Here is a 21,041-nt window from a genome sequence, read left to right as displayed (position 1 = left end):
TGTCTCTAATCCTGCCCGGTTAACGCCGGGCACGGGGAAGCGGCAGGCGACTGCTGCGGGCAGAGCTGGTGTGGGTGGGAGCCTCCCGCGCCCTTACGACACCGAAAACGGGCCACGCAGGTCAGGCGCTTCCTCGGAGACCCCTAGCCACGGTGAGGGAGGATTTCTGGTTTTTTAAAGTGCCCAGATGAATCGAACCCCCTGCTTTTGTAGGCGCCGGGGGGAGCCGGGCACGTGCCGAGGGTTGGTGCTTTGCTCCGTGGGTCGGCCAGGGCTCGGTCTTCAGTGGTCTTTGCTCCCAGGCACACCGAAAGTGTTTGTTCCTCCCTGTCCCCCGTCAAAATAATAGTAATAGAAACTAAAACCGCCTACAAGTGGCACCGGGGCTGGGCCGGGGCTTTGCATATCTCCTGCGAGGTGAGACGATGGTGCAGCCCCTCTCCGCGGCTGCTTCTGCTCCGCTCTGGTTTTTTCCCCTTTTTACCTCTTTCCCCGCCCTCCCGAGGCTCCGTGTCCCGCGGGAGTTTGGGAACCTGCCCAACTCCTTCCCTGCTGTCAGGGCCCATGGAAAAGGCATCCAGCCCGTGGAATTTGGGCAGCCCCTGGTCAGGAGCCCAAAAGCCCCTGAGCTGCCGACCAGGAGTGTTTGCAAAGCCAAGGCCGCCCTGTCCGGCAAACAGCTCACCGGGCGCTTTCTGAAACCTCGTGGGTTTGGCGTTGTTTTTTTTTTTTTTTTTACCATCTTCTAGGTCTTTGCTAATTGTTTTTAAGCTTCTGCTGCCACCAAAAGCGGTAGAGAAATCGCTTTTCTCTCTCTCTATTTGAAATCTAAGGTTAATCTCCCCCACCCCCGGGGAGCTTTAAAGCTGGTGGCGGGGACAGTGACAGCGCTGGGTGTCCCAAGCCCCGCAGACAAGGACGCAGCAGCGCTGAGGTTCCCGGGGTCCCAATCCATCAGCGCCGAGGCCAAATTCCTCTCTGCCGAGCTATTGAAAGGAATTTTCCCCTCCTCCGGAGAGCGGCTGGGCTGGGGGAAGGAGGCTGGATCTGCGAACGGGATATCTTGTGGCTTTTGCCAACTCTTTGCAGCGCAGCGTGTCCATCTCGCACGGTGTTTTGGCTGTTTGGTTTGTTGGAGGGTGGTGGGGGGGTCGAGAGTCCTTTGGGGAGCGGAGGGGGCGGCGGGGGCCCCGCCGTGCCCTTCGCCACCATGTCACGTATGTGTGCCTGGTTTCTCCGGGCTGCGTCTTCCCTCCTGTCCCAGGGTCAGAGCTGTCCCCGCGATGGATGCTCCCTCCCGGGGTGGCGTCGTGGGTGCGTTCCTGCATCCACTCGCTGCCTGAATCCAGCCTCCGCAGGTGGGGACATGCTTCCCACTTCCTCGCCCGGGGCAGGAGCGCAGTTTCTCTCACTGCATCCCTTCCCAAGGGCTGGGAGAAAGCGGGCGAGCGGGTACAGCCTGTCTCACTGGAGCACCGAGTTCCCTTGAAAGCCTCGTGGGGCCCGAGCAGACGAGCTCCGGGTGGCCCCCGGCGCCACCAGCCCCTGGGGCGATGCTGGTCCGTCCCCCTCCACGCTTTGGGGGCTGAGCTGAACCTTGCGCCGGGTTACGCTTCGCTGGTCTCGGTAACTTTGAAAAGCAGCGTCCCATCTGACCTGACATCGGTCCTCAGCGCCCAGGGCCAAACCTGCAGGATTTTTGCTCAACACTGGGAAAACAAAGAGGTGGGCAGGGAGGAGACACACAGCCCTTCGCATCTGATGGGCAGAGCCAGCACCTCTGATCAGATAATAATTAATCACTGGGTTTGGGGGGGCCCTGCCACCTCCGTCTGCAGCAGTTACACCCTCCATGTCCCAGTGGGGTGATCTCCCAGCCGGAGAAGGAGAACCATTGCATAAAAGTCGAACTCATCACCTTTTTGCCAGATTAACAGTGAAATAAAGCGGCAACAAGTGCACCGTGCCGGAGGGGTGGATTCGGCTCAGCCGGGAGCTGGGAAAGGCAGGATTCGCTCTGGCAGGACACAGGCATCAGGGCCTCCCGCACGGGTCGCTGAGCAAAGGCTCCGGGAGCGCGGCTGACACCAAGCACCGTGTTTCTTCGCTGCTGATTTTTATCTGCCCCAAGGGACGGGGATGAAAAACGCACGTGAAAGAAATGGCGGGTGGTGGCGAACCAGGGGCGACGTGTTCGGAGCAAGTACCCAAGAGCGGCTGGTTGCCCCAAGAGCCGAGCGTTGTCGTGCTAAATATTTATAGAGTGCAAACGGGTGGGAAACAGGAGATGCAGCTTTTGATGTTGTCGCTTTGGGCCAGGTGACTTTTGGCGCAGCGCTGTGGTTTGTGGTGAAGCCGCTCCGCTCGCTCGGGCCCTGCTGTCATCGCGTTGTTGCTGACACCCTGCTCCTGCTTTTGTCCCCGTACAGGCTGGTGGATGATCGGTGCGTGGTGGAGCCGGCCGCCGGCGACCTGGACAACCCGCCCAAGAAGTTTCGAGGTGAGACTGGGGCGGCTCCATCACGGCCGTGAGCAGCCTTGGGGACGATGCTGGCCCCGAGCATCCGTGCCAGGGATGGGGACCAGGGTCCCAGGCACCCCAGCTCACCCAGGGCTGGGAAATGCTGCTTGTCCTTTGCAGAGGAGCCTGGAGGAATCTCGGACAGCCTTTGTAGGCTTGTTTCTGTGACTTGGCCAAACCACCTACCCTCCTGCGTTTGCCTCTGGGGGCATTTACAGAAGCATAGAAGGGTTTGGGTTGGAAGGGATCTTAAAGATCATCTAGTTCCAACCCCCTGCCCTGGGCAGGGACACCAACCACTAGACCAGGTCGCTACAAGCCCCGTCCAACCTGGCCTTGAACCCCTCCAGGGATGGGGCAGCCACAGCTTCTCTGGGCAACCTATTCCAGGTTTATGCATTCACTGGAACCACCTCCGCGGTGGGATGGTCCTGGGGACCCCTCACCCAGCCCTGAGGAGCAGGGCTGGCCGGGAACCACCCTTTGCAAGGGTGGGTCTGACCATCCCCAAATGCATCCCTAGGCATCCAGGCAGCTGGATGGCTACCCACCAGGAGCCAGGGACAGGAGGGGACAGACGCAGGGGCAGTTGCAACAGGCAAACTATTTCAAGGCGAGTCTGTTAGCATTCAGCACTAATTACATCTGCTGTGCTTGGCTGCACCTCAGAGAGAGCCAGGGGATTAAGTCGCCCATTTACAAGACAGGCAGGGTTTAGGGAGAGACGGTAAATCCCGACCTGTCCCCAGCCGTCACGTTTTGGGCTGCGTTGTCTCCTCCGGCGCTCAGGGCTGCGCTCGTTATTTCCCATTTGGGTGAGGGGCAGCCCCGGGCAGGAGCGGGCAAATGTGGCCAGGTCCAGGCGGAAAAGGGTATGAGTCAGTGGAAGCCGGGGCAGCTCCTGGCCTGTGGAAACGCTCCGGAGAAGCCAGGACACGCCGCCTGGAAAAGCAAATTGTGCCTCCCACTTCCCCGGTTTGCGAACCCTGGGGCTGGCCAGCGAGGTGGCCGCGACCTTGGGGCTCCCCCGGGGAGCAGTGGGATGTCTCTGGGCTCGAGGGTTCGAGTGGCCGGTGCACAGAGCATAGGGCTGGGATGTGGCGATAGGGCTGAGTGTACACTGAGAAAACGCCCCAAACCCAGGGACTGTGTTGTTGGAGTCGGGGTTTGGTTTAGGACAGCCCTTCCTTTCATCCCAGCTACTCTAATTTCAAGTCCCCTTTAAAAAAAGTCATTTAAAATACTGGTTCCCCGCTCTGCTTTGTGCCTCCGCATCTTTCTCAGGGTGGCTTTAACATCCCACATCAGGGTGCTGCGCAGGCACCCTTCCCCACAGGGGTCCCACCCGAGCAGCGACCTGCCTCTCCGTGGGAGCTGGTGCCACTAATTTGTACATGGGGCTAATTAACGAGCCGTCCCACAGCTCCCCAGAGCCTCCCAGCCCGCAGAGCCATCCCGGCCATCGTCAGACTTTCACCTGGGGCTGGATGGGAAGAGTTGGGAGCAGCCATGGGGTGGCCAGTGCAAGCCTTGTCCCAGCAGCCACACCATCTCCCTGCCTGGCCACGGGCGGGTGTTGAATCTTTTTTCCAGGCAAAGGTCTGGTCTAGACTCAGCCTTGCTCCATGCAAAGCCCTATCAGGATATCCAGGCGCTTGTTTTAATGGCCGGAAAAGTAGCAGTCTGCCTTCTCGATGGCTATCACCGCGAGGGAGGTAAAAACAACGGGCTGCTGCTGTTTCCTTGCGGCAGCAGCAAGAGGCTTAAGAGGATTTTCATGTGCTGTTGCCGTCCCCGTATCCTGTGGCCGGACCCTGCCCTATCCTGCTCTGCGGTGAGGTGCATGCAGGTCACTCCGGGGCACAGTTCGGCTTCCCGGTGGGAAAACAGGACCCTTCTCCCGGAGTCAGGGAGAAACGGGGTTTTTTAGAAATGCCAAAAGCCACCCGGGAGCCTGTCCCTGCGGCAAGGGACGCCCACGTCGCACCGGGGCTCAGCCCTCCTTGAGGCGCCTGGCACCTCTCCGTTATTTGCTTTTCTTTGCGGTTTCTTCCCACCCCCACCCCCCCAAGGCTCTTCCCAGCATTCAGACACGTCAGGAGGAAAAAAAAGCAAATAAAGTGCTTCAATCCTGCGCTGGGCAGGCGCCGGGATGGCAGTGAGACCCCCAGCCGTGCTGCTGCCTGAAATGCCCCTCTCCCACCCAGGGTCGCTGGGGGTTTTGCCCCCGTGACCGTGCTGGGTCGCGGCCGCTCGACCGAGCATCGCTGTGCTGGCTCGCTCCCGCCGGGCCCTGCTGATGTGGGAGCTTTCCTTGGCTTCCCTCTTTCTTCCGCCCACCAGCCATCTTGCAAAAACTCATCAGTGCTTAGGCCCGGGTGCCAAAATCCCCGGCTTCCAAAGAAGCTTTGCTGGAGACGTTCTGTGTGCAAATGACTCCGTGCCTCAGTTTCCCTCCTTGCAAAACAGGGCTTAACGCTGAGACGGGGATGTCAGGGCGTGCTTGGAGCCAGGGGTTTGATTGGCATCTGTCTCCTAATAGCTACGTTGTTTTGTTTTTTAACTCCCCCCCCAATTTCTACTTTGTACCAGCTCCTTTTGCAACCTTAATTAGCCATTTAATGAAAACGATTTAAGGTGCTGCAGGTGGCCCCGGTGTTTCTGCAGCCCCGCTCGGAGGCAGTGGGAGAAGGCAGCCGGGCATTGCAGCAGCTACGCTCGCTCCCCGATTAAAAGCTTGGCGTCACCGGCCTCCTTGGCACGGGATGTGCCATTAGCAAATAGACCTGTAAAACGAAATGTGAAACTTGGCCTCTTCCCAGCAGCCCGAGCCGGTGAGAACTGTGCTCTGCGCTTGTTTGTTCGTCACTCCCAGGTAAATAAATACGTGCTTGCCAGCCGCTCGGGACCGGGGCCAGAGATGGAGGTGATTTTTTTTTTTTTTTAAATTATTTTATTTTTTCTTTTCTTTTTTTGTGCCTGAAGTTTCTGGGCTGCTATTTCAGGCGTAATTAGGGCGATCCGGGCTGCGGAGCCCTTCCTGCCCTCACCACACACAGCTTCCAGCCCTGACCGAGGGTTTGGGAGATGTAAGTGCCTCCTCGTCTCCAGACATCCGCTCTCCTGCTTCGGCTTCCAAAGCTTGGACCTGGGCATCTGCACTTCCCGCCCCCGCATCCCGGCCACAGCAGCCTGGGGAAAACCAGGCGTTTTGGGGCAATCTGCAGAGCGCGGATGGGCTGCAAGTGTTTGGGGGAGCTGGGATGCAAACCTGGGCCCTCCAGGTCCCCAAAATGTTTCTTTTAGGACTTGAAATGCAGCTGTTGACATACAGATTTTAGGAGTGGTTTGCTCATGGCTTCCAGCAGCTGGTAACTGCGGCTCCCCGCGAGCAGTCATGGGAGAACAGCGGCCCCTTTGCAAAACCAGCGGATCCCGACGGCACGGCCGCCTGCAGCCCTGCTGGTGCGGGGTGGCCGGTGGGCAGGGTGACAAGAGAGGTGTGGAGATGTCTGCTTATGTCCCGGTCTCATGGTGGCCATGTCCTGCTAGCTGCTCTCCCTCCCGGCAGGATCTTCTCCTCGTTCGGTACAGCTGGGCTTCATCAGTATTTCTTCTTCCCAAATTGCACAGCCGTTTCCAATGAGAACACTTCTAATCGCGAGTCCAAGAAGTGGAGATGCTCCTGGGCTCATTATTTGCCCTGATTTGAAACTAATCCACCCCCTAATGCCAGGTGACCTGACCCTTCACCAGTCCCAGCCAGCTCTCCCTTGGACCCCCAGCAGCAGATAGGGTTGTTGTGGGTTAGGAGGACCATCTCCCAGTGACGCTGCTGGGACGGGAGCAGTGTCCCGGAGGACCACTCACTCCAGCCCCTCAGTGACGTTGGCCCTGCTGGCTGGTGGCCATGTGGCTGCTGCAGCCTCAGCCTTGCTTTTCTCTTCCTCCCAGATTGCCTCTTCAAAGTGTGTCCCATGAACCGCTACTCTGCCCAGAAGCAGTACTGGAAGGCCAAGCAAACCAAGCAGGACAAGGAGAAGATCGCGGACGTGGTGCTGCTGCAGAAACTCCAGGTGAGCGGGGCTGCGAGGGACAGGGAGTGGGCGCGAGGGACCGTCCTCCCCGGGGCAGATGGTCCCCATGGGTTGGATGGGTGATGATGCCCAAACCTCTCATCGTGCACACGCTGGTATGTTTTGCTTCCCAGAAAACAGCCTGCATGCAGGCTGGCCTGGGTTTTGCTGTCCTCAGGGTGTGCCTCTGCCCAGCTGTCTCCTGTCCCGTTGCCCTCCTCTCACCACAGACCGTTAGCCACAGACACCTTTTCTAGAGGAACGGCTTCCGTAGCCCTCAGCTCTTAATTAGTCATGGCATACGGTGTCTAATAAGGGGGTTGAGGTAGGAGCTCCGTAAGGCGCTTTGCGCTGGCACCTGCAGGACTGAAGGTTGGTCCCCAGGGATGGGTGCTGCACCCTGGGTTACCCTTCTTAGGAGATGCTCTTATCTGGCCTCTGATGTGAGAGGCAATTGAACCTTGGATCCTGCCACGTTCTCCTGATGGAGCTGCCATGCCATGCCAGCACGTGTGCCCTCAGCGCCGCGGGGAGCCCTGGGCAGCGTGGCATGGCCAGGCACGGCCCACACCGGGACAGCACAGGGTGAATGCAGCAGCGACCGAGGAGCCGCATGGGATTTTGTCACTCCCAGTGCAAGGGAGATGTCCCAGGGAAGACCTGCAGAGACGGATCCAGGGGGCTGAGCAGGTGGGGAGGGGAAGGTAGGGCTGCATTGCTGCTTTTGGGGCGAGAGGCGATGTCCGCTTGCCTTTCCACCCTCCCCACCATGCCCAGCCTTTGCTGTCTCAGCCCTTCTGGTGCTCCTCGTGCAGAGGAGCCCATGGCAGAGCAGGGAGAGGGGCTCTGCCAGCCCCGCACACCCCCCCTTCCCCAGCACCCAGGGGTGCCTGGCACGGAGGAGAGAGCCCGGACCTGCTCCAAAGGGCTGTGGAAGAGAAAGGCTCCTGTTGACTTCCATGAGGTTTGGAAAAGGCCCATGTTAAACATTGCATAATCGCCTCAGACAGCTGGCGAGGCCCCGAGGATGATTCATAAAACCGAAGCTCAGGAGGGATTCGTTAAATCATCTCGTCAGGCTTCAAGCCCATCCCCGCAGGTTCCCCAGTTCCGCCGTGGGGGAGCGGGGTCTGGTGCGGTGTCAGGACAGGGCGTCCCGGCTCGATTCGGGTATGCCGGGGCAGGGTCGGTGCCTCCCGCCATGTCCAGCCGTACGCGGTCGCTGGTGTGTGGAAACACTATTTTCCCGCCCCGGTTAGACTGTAACGTGTAACATCCACAGCTGTACTGGCCACGACTGGACAGAGAAACTCATTTCTGAGCCTGATTGATTGCACTTTGGTTAAGATTTGTCTTAAAGAGATTCTGTCATTTCCTTGCTCCTTTCCGCTGCTCCCGGTGTTGCCCTTTTGGCAAACGCTCCCGCGCGTCCGGAGCCGAGCGCTGGGAGGGAGCTCTCTGCAAAGCCCCTGGTCAATCTGGCAGGACACCGGGCTCCAGGCTGCGATTTGTCAGTGTCTCCCACGGGCTGAAAACATCTTCCAACTCACGGAGATAATTTCCTGAAGCAGAAGCGGCCCAGGTCTCGTGCGGAGAAGCCCTTTCCCAGCTTGTGCTCTCCCACTGTTGTTTTTAGTGGGTTTAAGGCTCGGTGTTTCCTGGGCTGACTAATTGTAGGTGCAGCCAGGCGCAGCGCAGACGTGCCGTGGAGGCTTTCCTCCTGCTCCGCTGGTGTCTCCCCATCCTCCCTGCACCCTCCCGGGCCTCCCACCCCCTTGTGCGTGTCCCTGACCCCCCGTCCCACCGTGGCTTGGGGACAGACCCCGTCCCATCCACGGGACAGGCTGGGAACATCAGCCCCCGTGGGCTTGGGTGCTCGGGGCAGACAGTTCCCACTCCCGGCCCCGCAGGCTTTCGGCAAGGGAGGAGCTCAGATCTGGATGCAGATTTAGGACGCGCCACAGTGCCGGATCGATTGCGGGGAGCCGTGTTGCTCCATGGGGTGGTTGTTAAACTCCCAGCTCCGCATCAGTGCGGGATTTCTTGGCAGCGGGTTTGTTTTGCTGATGGCAGCACCCACCACCATGGGGCTCACGTCCCCGGGTGGCAGAGCTGCGTGGGGACGCAGACTTAACTAAAGTGGTGGCAACATTCAAAAGAGCAAAGGGTTTGCACTGCCACAACGTGTGCCAGGCGCGTTCAAAGCCCCGGCACCGGCTGCTGGGGCACTCATGGACCGGCTGCCCCGTCCTCCCAGTGCGGAGCTGCGATTCCAGCTGTGTTTCCCAATTCCTCTGCCCTCAAGTGAAAAGGGGGTGAAAGCAGGATGGGAAAGGGCAGATGCTCTCCCAGCTCCAGCCCTCACCGCTGTTTCCCATCCAAGCTGTGGGGGAACATTGGGCTGGCACTGCCCGGGCTGGCGCCGGGGCTGTTTGCACACCCTCGCCATTCCCAGACGGATCCGCTGCGGGAGCAAGTTCCTGCCTTGCTCCACGTATGTCAACATCACTCCTCCAACTGCCGGAGCCACCGCGCGGAAAATCTCTGTGGTTTTGGAGAGAGGGGCTGCAAGCAGTGCTGAGCGATTCGCTCTTGAGGCATCTCAGCCGGCGCGGACCCATCCTGCCGCATCCGCAGCAGCACGTCTGGACCTGCAGCCGCCTCCGGGCACAGCACCGCCGGCCTGGCGCCTCTTGCTCTTCGGTCTCCGTACTGTCGGGAGCCCCCGGTGTCCCCCTGCTGCCGCGGAGCTGAGTTGGGTGCATCACCCCAGCCCCTGGCCCCTGCACCGAGTCCCCTTTTTGCTGCTGCCCCACAAGACCTGCTGGGGCTTTTGAGGAATTTCAGTGCCATTTTGTCGTTGTCCAAATTTTTAACTCCTCGGCTTAAAGCTCAGGGCTGCACTGGGGTCCCGGGCTGAGCTGTCAAGAGTCTGAGGACCATAATATAGGTCTGGCCCATGTTGTCTGGGGGGACAGAAGGATGCTGGTGCTGCATCCCAGCCTGTCCCGTCCTCCCCATAGCTGTGGAGGTGGCCCCTCTGGGGCTTGCTCCTGGGGAGTGAGGAGGCTGCTGCGACACCCAGCTCTTCTCCTTTTGGTGTTCAGCATGCGGCCCAGATGGAGCAGAAGCAGAATGAAACGGAGAACAAGAAAGTACATGGGGACGTGGTGAAATACGGCAGCGTCATACAGGTACGGGCGCTCGCCCTCCCCTCCCACGCTCGGCGATGGGTTCTGGGGGAGATGCATGGATCCAGCACGGGTGGGTTGGGCTGGGAAGGGGCTCGTGGGGGTCGCTTCTGGGTATGATCAGCCCTGGGGACCTCGAGGGGCTGCACCACCACGGCTCACCCCGGTGTTCGGCTTTCCAGCTCCTCCACATGAAGAGCAACAAGTACCTGACGGTGAACAAGCGGCTACCAGCCCTGCTCGAGAAAAACGCCATGCGGGTGACGCTGGATGCCACCGGCAACGAAGGATCCTGGCTCTTCATCCAGCCCTTCTGGAAGCTGAGGAGCAATGGAGATAATGTGAGCGGGGGGCCAAAAAGTCCCCAGACGAAGATGTGCAGAAAGCACCGTGCGTGCCGCCTGCCAGGGCTCGCCTCCCGGCCTCATCCTCCCTCTCCCCTCTCCCTGTCTGCTCCCCAGGTAGTTGTGGGAGACAAAGTCATCCTGAACCCTGTCAACGCCGGGCAGCCGCTGCACGCCAGCAACTATGAGCTTGCTGACAACGCCGGCTGCAAGGAGGTACGGGGAGGCTGGGCTGCCTGCGTGGGGTCTGGCTTTTGGGGATTGCCTGGGGTTTTTTTTTTCCCCTTTTTCTTCCTTTTTTTTCCTTGTCCCAGGGGTCGTGACTGTGTGCTCTTGCTCCTTAGGTGAACTCGGTCAATTGTAACACCAGCTGGAAAATCAACCTTTTCATGCAGTTCCGCGACCACATGGAGGAAGTGCTGAAAGGGGTAAGGAAGGAGGTTCGGCCGCCGCCGGCCGCCCGGGACACGGTGGGCTCTGGGGACCCAGCCCCGCTCCCCTGCGGGGGCAGGACGTGTGAACAGCCGTTTGGCTGTGTGACAAGGGCAGAGGAAAGAGATCCTGCCTTGGGGACCTTAATTTCTAGGAGAATTCATCACTTGGAGAACTCAACAGCAAGCTAGAGTTGTGTATTTTAGTGTCTCCTGGCAGCAGGTACCCGAGGAGGCATGAAATTACCCTCCGCCTTATTGCATTGAATTGGCTTTTGAGGGCAATAGGAGGCATATGTAGTGCCAGCAGTGGCTTCTAGCTGCGAGGACAATTTTCGGCTGTTTAGCCGTGCAGCAGGGCTGGCTGTTGCCTGGGAAAGGAACTTTCCCTGCGGAGCTATTGTTCGGGGCTGAGGTCCTCCAGGAAGCAGCTGGATGGGTATTGATTGTTATGATCTTACCGACCCTCGTCTCCGGGCGCCACACTTATCCCTGACTTCCCGCATCCACTGCATCCTCCTCCCCGGGGCGTTGATGCCTTAAACACATTGGGGAGCGGAGCTTCTGCCTGCTCCAGGGGTGTAAAATGGGGGGTTCGCATGCATTTTACAGCCCGGGGAGGGGAAGCAGAGAGAAGAGACTTGAATTAGTAAACGGAATGATGGCATTGCAGAGTGCGGGGTGCCCCGTGCCCACGCGAGGTGCCCTTCCCTGGGTTCAGAGGAGCATTTGTGCTGCTAGAGGCAGGTTTTAGCCCAGCCTCAGGTAGGTAGGACTGGAGGAGCTGATGGTGCCCTGCAATGCTTGGTCTCCCGCGGTCCTGCCGTGCCACGGCTGGGAGCTGTGCTCTGCTCTGGACCCCGTACGGGACATCCTATCCCCTTGCAGGATGGGGGGTCACAGGAGGAGATACATGGCTTGTAGGAGAGCCATGTCCCTGGGTCTCACCACCATGTCCTGCTCCAGGGGGACGTGGTGAGGCTCTTCCATGCTGAGCAGGAGAAGTTTCTCACCTGCGACGAGTACAAAGGCAAGCTGCACGTCTTCCTCCGCACCACCCTGAGGCAGTCAGCCACCTCGGCCACCAGCTCCAACGCCCTGTGGGAGGTGGAGGTGAGCGGGGAGGGGATGGAGCTCGTGTCCATGGGCTTTCGGGGTACCTCCATGGGCTGCTGCACTTTCGCGGGGAGCGGGGTTTGGTAGAAGCAGTGGTTATTTCTATCCGTTTCCACCTCTGGTAGCCTGACTGCCCTGGTGAAGGCCAGTACAAGGCTCGAGCTCCATGAGAGAGCTGGCTGCTGATGGATGGGCTGTCTCTCTGAGCTCGTGGCCACCTTTGAGATAGGATGGGGCTCTTATCACCCGCGTGTTTGCCCGGGAGGGAGCAGGAACAGCATCCCTGTTCCCCATAGCCCCACGCGTTGCTGGCTGATCTCTCCTCTGCTTCTTCCAGGTGGTCCACCACGACCCATGCCGAGGGGGAGCTGGGCACTGGAACGGCTTGTACCGCTTCAAGCACCTTGCCACGGGCAACTACCTGGCAGCAGAGGTAAGGGGGCGAGCAGAGGGATGCAGAAACCTGCCCTGCCCTCGAGAGGCTGGTACCATCCCTTGCAAAGGCAGTGCCCACCTACCTGAGACAGAGCAGCGATGCCCAGGATTGTCCCTGGCCCCATTTTTGGAGCCATCCTGCCCTGGACCTCCACAGCTCCTCCTCGCTCGCAGGAGGCATTGGCGCCTGTGAGCATCATCGTCATTGCCTGTTGGCAGGGCTACGCTTTCTCCCGTGAAATCCCCCACCCCATGGTGCAGGCATTCGCTTGCCAAAATTGCTGTTCCCTGCTCCCTCCTCTTCTGGCCGGGGGGAACAGGAGGAGGTGGTCGGGTTTTTCCTCTATTTGTTTGCTCCAGGCCAAGCAACGGTACTGGTATAACCTCCTGGTAAGATGGGAGCAGGAGATAATTCATCCTGCCGCGTTTAACTCCTCCCGATCAGGTTTTGCCCATCCTCATCCTCTGGTCCACAGCAGCACCCAGGGCCGTCCTTACCTGGGGAGGGTGTGGGCAAAAGCTGGGCCTGGAAACACCATCTGCCAGGTTTGGTTTTTTTTGCTCTTATTTAAGGCCAGCTCAAGGCTTCCTGGTAGAGGCACAAAGAGGTTTCCGCACTTAGATATTGTGGTTTATATGACACTAATTAGCTGCCACTACCAAGAGAAAGACAGTGTTACGCCTTGCTGCCGGGGAGCAGGGATGTACCGCAGGGTGTGTGTGTGGGGCGTCTATGTGCCAAAGATGCTCTTTAGCTGGAGAAGACAACCAAAGGCAGCCCCCAGGGCACCCTCCACCACTGTGGGATGGAAAACGGCAAACACTGGGGCTCTGAAATGCTTGCTTTAAACCGAAAGACACTCAGGTGACATCTGCAGAGGAAAGAAGATCGCAGGGTGATCGCGGGCTGGCGCTGCCCGGCTTGTGTTGCTCACTGAGACCTCAGCCTGGGGCCTTGAGGGATTTACAGCAAGAGCTCGTCTTGCTGCAGCGCAGAGCCCCGGGGCTGCATCCCAGGGCTCACCCCGTCCCGCGCCTCGGGTACGGGTCACGTCCTCCAGCCCCACCTGGGCCGGTTTCCTCTCTCCGCCATGCGATGGAGGAAGGCAGGAATAGAGATAACACCCCATGCACAGGGTTTTTGGAGGGACCGAGCGGGAGGACTGATAGCTGTCTTTCATCTGCCTCTTTAACTTTTCAGGAAAACCCAAGTTATAAAGGAGACGTGGCTGAGCCCAAAGCAGCGCCCACGGTGAGCTGTGTGCAGCCTTGCTAGCAGAAATGCTGCTGCCGCTGCCTGAAATCACGCCGTCTCTTAAACTTTGCCTGAAAGCAGGGAAATGCCCCGAAACAGAGCCTGCCGTGGGGACAGTGCCCGTGCCGTGCCGCCGGGTCCTGCTTGGTGCCGTGGCTGTGGCCGTAGGCCGTCCCGCTGCCCAGCAGAGCATCCCCGCATCCCGCACTCTAGAGTAGCATCCCTATGTCCCGCTTGCGAGGGGACCCTGCCAAAATCTGTTGGAGGGGTCCCGGTGCATGTTGGATCCCCAAGCCGTGGGGAAGTGCCGGTAGAAGAGAGATTTGGACTTTCAGGGGTTTTTTCCTCTTTGCTGTTGGTGAGATTTGGCGCAGGGGTGGCCTCGTAGCTCAGGTGCATCACGCCGCGCTTGTGCTCTTGCAGCCCCTCGTCTGAGCAAAAGCTTCTGCTCTGAGCGTAGCCGCTGCGTGTCTCCTCCGATGCCGTGTGTGTGCAGGGACGCTGGGCTCGGTGGGGCGGCCGCCCCATGCCGGGCTCAAAGCCGCTTTCCCCGGCGCAGGGGGGCAGCAGCCGCGCCAGCCGCAGGAACACGGGGGAGAAGATCAAATACCGGCTGGTGGCCGTGCCCCATGGCAATGACATCGCCTCCCTCTTCGAGCTGGACCCCACCACGCTGCAGAAGACGGACTCCTTCGTCCCACGGTACGTGAGCATGTGCTGCCGTGGTGGGTTTGAAATAAAGAAGGGAGGCTTAATTGCACAGTGTGAAATTGTGGCAAGTCTGTTCTCAATCGAGGGCTGTGCCGGGGGATGTGGAGGGTGGTGGCGTGTCCACGTGAGAGTCGCTCACCAGGACACTGTGCCATTTGCAGGAACTCCTACGTGAGGCTGCGCCACCTCTGCACCAACACCTGGATCCAGAGCACCAACGTGCCCATTGACATCGATGAGGAGAGGCCCATTCGCCTCATGGTACGGCCCTGCTCCCTCCTCCCGTGCGTGGATTTATCCCCTGTGCCCCAGTAGCTCTTAGCGTTTTCCTTCCCACCCAGCACCCAGGGACTGAAATACCCTGATGATCCAAGGGGGTGGCTGGACACCAGCCTAGAGCCCACCCCAGTAACCTAGAGCCCACCCCAGTCCATCTGATGGGTACAAACTGGATCTCTGACTTCCCGCCCGGGATGGGTGGCGGATGCTGGGGACATGCTTGGCATTGCCCTGTCTGTGTGATGCTTCTTCCCCATTGCTTCCCAGCTGGGCACGTGCCCCACCAAAGAAGACAAAGAAGCTTTTGCCATCGTCTCCGTGCCCGTGTCTGAGATCCGGGACCTGGATTTTGCTAATGATGCCAGCTCGATGCTGGCCAACGTGGTGGAGAAGATGAACGAAGGTTTTCTCAGCCAGAACGACCGGAGGTAAAAAGTCATTTCCCTTGGGAGATGGGGCCGTGCCGGGCTCCTCCAAGGGCTCTCCAGCATCGCTGCAGGATGGGGCCCCTGCCTGGGTCTTGGTGCCAGCGCTGTCTTACTTTCCTGCCCACAACCCAAATCCACGCCTGCTTCTCCCAAGAGTCTGGCGAGGAAACCAGATAACGCCGCAGCCCCGCTCCGGCCCCTCCTTTGCTGCTAGAAAAATATCCGAGGGGGCTGAGAGATGGCCCCACGATAGGGGCAGCCGGGTTAGTCACGGTATTATTTTTAGGTGGGTGGGTTCTTGGTGCTTCCTGAGCAAACACAGATCCCCCATGGGACAGAGTGAGCTGCTTCCGCCCTGCCAGCCCGCCCCGCGTTGGTCCCGCGAGGGTGACTAAGGGGACAGGGGCGTTAAGTGCAAAATCCCTGGCATGAATCACAAGCAAAGGCCCCTGGCATTTACCCTGGCACATATAGTTTCCGGAGGAACCATAGGGGCTGTAAAACCTCTTGCCTCAGGGCAGCCATTAACATCTAATAAGGAGGGGAGGATTGGCCAGCAGCTTCCCTGGCAGCCCTGAACATGGTCTCGTTGGTCCTCCAAAATGCGTTGGCATCATTGCAGGGACCTGAGTCGGGGTGGGCTGTGTGAGGTGGGCAAGCAGCCCCCCTGGCTGGACAGTCCAACCATGCCCCTTTGCAGGTTCGTCATCCAGCTGCTGGAGGACTTGGTGTTTTTCGTCAGCGACGTCCCCAACAATGGCCAGAATGTGCTGGACATCGTGGTGACCAAGCCCAACCGGGAGCGGCAGAAGCTGATGCGGGAGCAGAACATCCTGAAGCAGGTGAGTGGCCATGGGGCCCTGCATCCGAGCAAGGCTGAGGTCCTGCGGACATGTCCTGTGCTGCCCAGGGCCATGCTGGACACCAGGGATCTGGAAGCCCCCATGGAGGAGGTGTAGCTGGTCTCCAGCGCATGCCCCAGTGGGGCACCAAGCCCTCCTGGCAAGCACAGCTGGTGTCCAGCCATGCCGTGGGGGTGACGGTGTGGAGGGGGACACAGCACTTATCACCTCTGCTTTTGGGCAGATCTTTGGGATCCTGAAAGCCCCCTTCAAGGACAAGGGTGGGGAAGGGCCCCTGGTGCGGCTGGAAGAGCTGTCGGACCAGAAGAACGCTCCCTACCAGTACATGTTTCGGCTGTGCTACCGTGTGCTCCGGCACTCCCAGGAGGACTATCGCAAGAACCAGGTGTGTGGGGGGTGACAGGGCGAGCCCCCATCCCACCACTTGTTGCAAAGCTCTGGGGGGCTGCTGAGGTCTCGGTGGGGCAGGGGGGACATTGCCAGACCCCGACACACAGCCCCGTGTGCTCACCGCCTCTCTGCCTGCTCCAGGAGCACATTGCCAAGCAGTTCGGGATGATGCAGTCCCAAATTGGCTACGACATCCTCGCTGAGGACACCATCACGGCCCTGCTGCACAACAACCGCAAGCTGCTGGAGAAGCACATCACGAAGACTGAGGTGGAGACCTTCGTCAGCCTGGTGCGCAAGAACCGCGAGCCACGGTGCGTGTCCAGAAAGGCCTCGTCCCAAAGGGCTTTGTGCTGCGTGATGGGTGGGATGTGCCTCGACCAGGGGTGGAGAGAGCCCCCATAGACCTCCATTTCACAGCGAGCTGTCTCTGCTCTGCAGGTTTTTGGACTACCTCTCGGACCTGTGCGTGTCCAACCACATTGCCATCCCCGTCACCCAGGAGCTGATCTGCAAGTGTGTGCTGGACCCAAAGAACAGTGACATCCTCATCAAAACGGAGTGAGTAGCCAAGGGGAGAGGTTGTCCACGTTTGGGGTCTGATGCCCGGCCCTGCCTTCCACCAGCTCCCCCAGTGCCCTGGTGAAACTCCCGTCACCCTTCAAGGTCCAGCTGCTCCCTGTCCGCAGGAGCATCTCCAGATGTACCCCTTTTCTGTCCTAGGCTGAGGCCGGTGAAGGAGATGTCCCAGACCCACGAGTACCTGAGCATCGAGTACTCAGAGGAGGAGGTCTGGCTCACCTGGACGGACAAGAACAATGACCACCATGAGAAAAGCATCCGGCAGCTGGCGCAGGAGGCCCGGGCTGGCAATGCCCATGACGAGAACGTGCTCAGCTACTACAGGTGACGATCCCGTGGCATCTTCCCTCCAGGTGAGGGTGTAAGGGTCGCATGGCCTCACTCCCTCTCCCCCTCAACCCTGGGCAGGTACCAGCTGAAGCTCTTTGCCCGCATGTGCCTGGATCGCCAGTACCTAGCCATCAAGGAGATTTCCCAGCAGCTGGGTGTGGACCTGATCTTCCTCTGCATGGCAGATGAGATGCTGCCCTTCGATCTCCGGGCGTCCTTCTGCCACCTCATGTTGCACGTGCACGTGGACAGGGACCCCCAGGAGCTGGTGATGCCCGTGAAGTTTGCACGGCTCTGGACTGAGATCCCAACAGCCATCACAATCAAAGAGTGAGACACGTTGGGTCTTGCAGGGGCTTTTGAGGATGGGGCAGGAAGTGGGATGGCAGATGCCATCCAGTGTAGGGACTGGCTTGGCTTTAGCAGGGACTGTGAGGGGGGAATTTTTGGAGTGACTTCAATAGGTCTCAGCCTTCAGAAGGAAGTGGGCTCCATCACAGTCATGAGATTCACTTCTGGCCCTGATGCCTGGACAGATGCCTGTCCAGCTCAGCAGCTGCCTGGACAGTGCTTCTTCCAGGCTGGATGCAAGGAGACTCACTGCCATCCAGCTCATCCCCACCATCTCCCCTCACAGCTACGACTCCAACCTCAACGTCTCACGTGATGACAAGAAGAACAAGTTCGCCAGCACCATGGAGTTCGTGGAGGACTACCTCAACAACGTGGTGAGCGAGGCGGTGCCCTTCGCCAATGAGGAGAAGAACAAGCTCACCTTCGAGGTGCGAGTCCTGCTGGTGTCACTGGCACATTGCACGATGCAACACGATTTTGCTGCATCTGTGTTGAGGGTTGCTGTGCTGGCATCCCTCTCCCCACGTTTGTTTCTCCTGCTCAGCCCTGAGCATGGCGAGGTCTGGAGTTGCCTTGTCCTTCCCTAGGTCGTCAGCCTTGCCCACAACCTCATCTACTTCGGCTTCTACAGCTTCAGCGAGCTGCTACGCCTGACACGGACACTGCTGGGCATCATCGACTGCGTCCAAAACCCCCAGCTGATGATGCAGGCGGTCTACAACGATGAGGTGACGGGTGAGTCCCTGCTCCATAACCAGGCATGGTCCCGCAGGAAGGTGTTTTCCATGGTTTGCCCAGTGCCGTCCGGTTTTGGCTGCAAGAAAACAAGCCACTGCTTTGCTGACATGGAAGCTTTGGCCTGGTCTGCACTGGGAGACAGGAGGCGTTGAGCCCTTGGCCATGCCAGAGAAATGGCCAGTCCCTCCTACTCATTCTCTGATTGATGTCTACAGCATTTTCCAGTCTAAGTGGGTCCTTCCGTCGGTCCTCTGCCACCTCCCTTTCCATCTGCATTAACTCTGCCCACTGTGGCTGCCTCTGTAGGGAAGAACGTGCGGAGATCAATCCAGGGCGTTGGGCAGATGATGTCCACCATGGTGCTGAGCAGGAAACAGTCCATCTTCAGCCCTCCGAGCCTCAGTGCCGGGTCTGCCCCGGAGCAAGTGGACAGAGGGAGGAGCATCGAGAATGAGAACATTGTGGTGATGGAGACAAAGCTGAAGATCCTGGAGATCTTACAGGTTGGAGCCAGTGGGGAGGGAGAAGCATTGTGGAGCTGTGGGTGGGACCTGTGGGATGGGGTGGTGTGGTGAAGACATGGTTTTCTGATGCAGAGAGACAGCTGGTATGAAGAGGACACTCACTTTTGCTTTCTTCTTTGCTGCTGCTGCCAGTTCATCCTGAACGTGCGGCTGGACTACAGGATCTCCTACCTGCTTTCTGTCTTCAAGAAGGAGTTTGTGGAAGTCTACCCTATGCAGGACAGTGCGGCTGATGGGACGGCTCCAGCCTTTGACTCCACAAGTAACTCTTCCACTTTGCTCCTGGTACACCTTCAACTCAGCAAACCCCACAGGCTGGGGACAGGCAGACGGTGGAGGTGACAGCTCCAGCAGCTCTCCACCCGCTGCTGGCAGGGAGCATGGGGGGACTGGAGTCTGTGCAGATGGGATGAGGTGTTCTGTGTCCATCGTGGATGCTTGGAGCAGTGGCCAGGGAGCTGGGTTGGTTCTTGCAGGTTTCTGCCGATGCAGATCATGGTGGCTGTCCCTTTTCATGTCCCTTTCCTCTCCCATCAGCCGCAGCCATGAACCTGGACCGGATCGGCGAGCATGCAGAAGCCATGTTCGGTGTGGGGTGAGTCCCTACCCCCTCCGGTGCATAGTTAGCCTGGCCATAGGGCTCTTCCTCTCCTGTCCATGCTGCCGAGGCTGAAAGCTGCAGGTGACGAGGAAGATGAGGCTCTAAAGGCTAACGCAGCTGTCCCCATCAGCCCCGAGGGGTGACTGAGTGCACGCAAGCTCCCACGTGGCTGCTAACACCAAGCACTTTCGTCTCGGCTTCAGGAAGACGAGCAGCATGTTAGAGGTGGATGACGAGGGAGGGAGGATGTTTCTGCGGGTGCTGATCCACCTGACGATGCACGACTACCCGCCGCTCATCTCCGGCTCCCTGCAGCTCCTCTTCAAGCACTTCAGCCAGAGGCAGGAGGTCTTGCACACCTTCAAACAGGTAACCCTGGTGGGACACTTGGCTGTGGGTGCAGGACATGGGATGGGTCCCTGCCCCTTTCCTTGGGATGGAGATCTGGAAGAGGAGGGGAATGGGTTTCGTGCCCCAACCTGGAAACCCCTGGGAATGTCGCTGCAGGTTCAGCTCCTGATCTCAGCCCAGGACGTCGAGAATTACAAGGTGATCAAGTCAGAGCTGGACAAACTTCGCACTATGGTGGAGAAATCAGAGCTCTGGGTGGACAAGAAGGGCAGCAGCAAAGGGGAGAGCACGGTGGAGGGGAACAAGAAGGAGAAGAAAGAGGTGAGAGCCCTGAGCGAGACTGTGGGAGCTGGGGTGGGAGGGGATTGGGAGGCAGAGGTGCAGCTCGCTTCAATCCAACACCTCACGCCTCTCGATGGGCCATGCACCCCTCTGCCTGGAAGAGGAGGGTCAGGGAGAGCCCTGTGGGGGGTAGTTATTCCTCAGGCTTTGGAGAGGCGCGGTGGGACCCTGGTGTTGTTTCTGTCCCCTTGCAGCATGCTGCCGACGAAGAGGTCATTGCGCCGGGAGAGAAGAGCAGCGAGAACTATCAGATAGTCAAGGGGGTAAGTGAGACCGAATCCTGGCCCCGGGTGCACCAGCAAGAAGGGAAAGGGTGAAATCATGGGGGGGATTTCCAAGCTCTCCTGGGGTTCAGAAGAAATATGTCCAAGCCAGGGCTTGTTCCTGCCAGCTCAGTGCAAGGAGGAGCCCTGTTACATCCCCAGGGCTCGCGAGTGAGCCTTGCACTGGGAGAACTGGAGGGGAGGGGGTTGGTGATGGCTGCAAGGGCTGCCCGCATGGCACTGCGAGGAGGAATTCTGAGAGGGGTGCCAAGATTTGCGAGCGATGCAAGGAGCACCTGGGTTTATGAAGGGCACATCTGGATTGCAAGCAAGCCCCCAGTGCTGGTGGCCGTCCTGATGGGCTCCCAGGCTCAGTGCCCCTCTGCCATGGTCCTTCTCTCCCCAGATCCTGGAGCGGCTGAATAAGATGTGTGGGGTCGGAGAGCAAGTGCGCAAGAAGCAGCAGCGGCTTCTGAAGAACATGGATGCCCACAAAGTGATGCTGGATCTGCTGCAGATCCCTTATGAGAAGGTGGGTGGGCAGAAGCTGGCTAGTCCTGAAGTGCCCAGGGCAAGGGGTCAGGGATGCGGGGACCCCCCCCATGCATGGGCAGGACAGGAGGGGTGGCCAACTCCGGGCGTTTCTCTTCTCTACCCTCCCTCAGGGTGATGCCAAGATGCTGGAGATCCTGAAATTCACCCACCAGTTCCTGCAGAAGTTTTGTGCTGGCAACCAGGAAAACCAGGCCCTGCTGCACAAACACCTCAACCTGTTCCTGACCCCCGGGGTAAGGAGAGGGGACTGAAGGGTAGTTGGAGGCAACAGCACAGGGAGAGACTTTGGTACCGCTCCTGGGGCTGAGAGCAAGGGATACAAAAGGCAGCAGGAGACCCCAGGAGAGGAAGAGGAGGCTGC

General features: G+C 59.2%; 1 protein-coding gene across 1 annotated transcript in view; it reads left to right on the top strand.

Annotated features, from left to right (window-relative positions):
* Positions 1–21,041, top strand: part of ITPR3 (inositol 1,4,5-trisphosphate receptor type 3) — a 43,332-nt gene that overhangs the window by 6,378 nt on the left and 15,913 nt on the right. Inside the window, exons 2-29 of the mRNA XM_063356515.1 lie at positions 2,430–2,500; positions 6,476–6,597; positions 9,705–9,791; positions 9,971–10,129; positions 10,250–10,348; positions 10,477–10,560; positions 11,530–11,676; positions 12,017–12,112; positions 13,316–13,366; positions 13,929–14,071; positions 14,242–14,341; positions 14,627–14,787; positions 15,488–15,629; positions 15,874–16,035; positions 16,182–16,354; positions 16,482–16,601; positions 16,764–16,946; positions 17,031–17,282; positions 17,590–17,734; positions 17,894–18,041; positions 18,351–18,547; positions 18,701–18,830; positions 19,106–19,163; positions 19,373–19,538; positions 19,677–19,841; positions 20,057–20,125; positions 20,532–20,657; positions 20,791–20,913. Coding sequence (XP_063212585.1) covers positions 2,430–2,500; positions 6,476–6,597; positions 9,705–9,791; positions 9,971–10,129; positions 10,250–10,348; positions 10,477–10,560; positions 11,530–11,676; positions 12,017–12,112; positions 13,316–13,366; positions 13,929–14,071; positions 14,242–14,341; positions 14,627–14,787; positions 15,488–15,629; positions 15,874–16,035; positions 16,182–16,354; positions 16,482–16,601; positions 16,764–16,946; positions 17,031–17,282; positions 17,590–17,734; positions 17,894–18,041; positions 18,351–18,547; positions 18,701–18,830; positions 19,106–19,163; positions 19,373–19,538; positions 19,677–19,841; positions 20,057–20,125; positions 20,532–20,657; positions 20,791–20,913 — 3,679 coding nt within the window. The remainder of the gene's footprint in view (positions 1–2,429; positions 2,501–6,475; positions 6,598–9,704; positions 9,792–9,970; positions 10,130–10,249; positions 10,349–10,476; positions 10,561–11,529; positions 11,677–12,016; positions 12,113–13,315; positions 13,367–13,928; positions 14,072–14,241; positions 14,342–14,626; positions 14,788–15,487; positions 15,630–15,873; positions 16,036–16,181; positions 16,355–16,481; positions 16,602–16,763; positions 16,947–17,030; positions 17,283–17,589; positions 17,735–17,893; positions 18,042–18,350; positions 18,548–18,700; positions 18,831–19,105; positions 19,164–19,372; positions 19,539–19,676; positions 19,842–20,056; positions 20,126–20,531; positions 20,658–20,790; positions 20,914–21,041) is intronic.

This window comes from Chroicocephalus ridibundus, chromosome 20 (assembly GCF_963924245.1).
Source record: "Chroicocephalus ridibundus chromosome 20, bChrRid1.1, whole genome shotgun sequence".
In the NCBI taxonomy this organism is placed as follows: domain Eukaryota; kingdom Metazoa; phylum Chordata; class Aves; order Charadriiformes; family Laridae; genus Chroicocephalus; species Chroicocephalus ridibundus.
The sequence above is the reverse complement of the archived record's forward strand: the minus strand, read 5'-3'. Positions and strand labels throughout refer to the sequence as shown.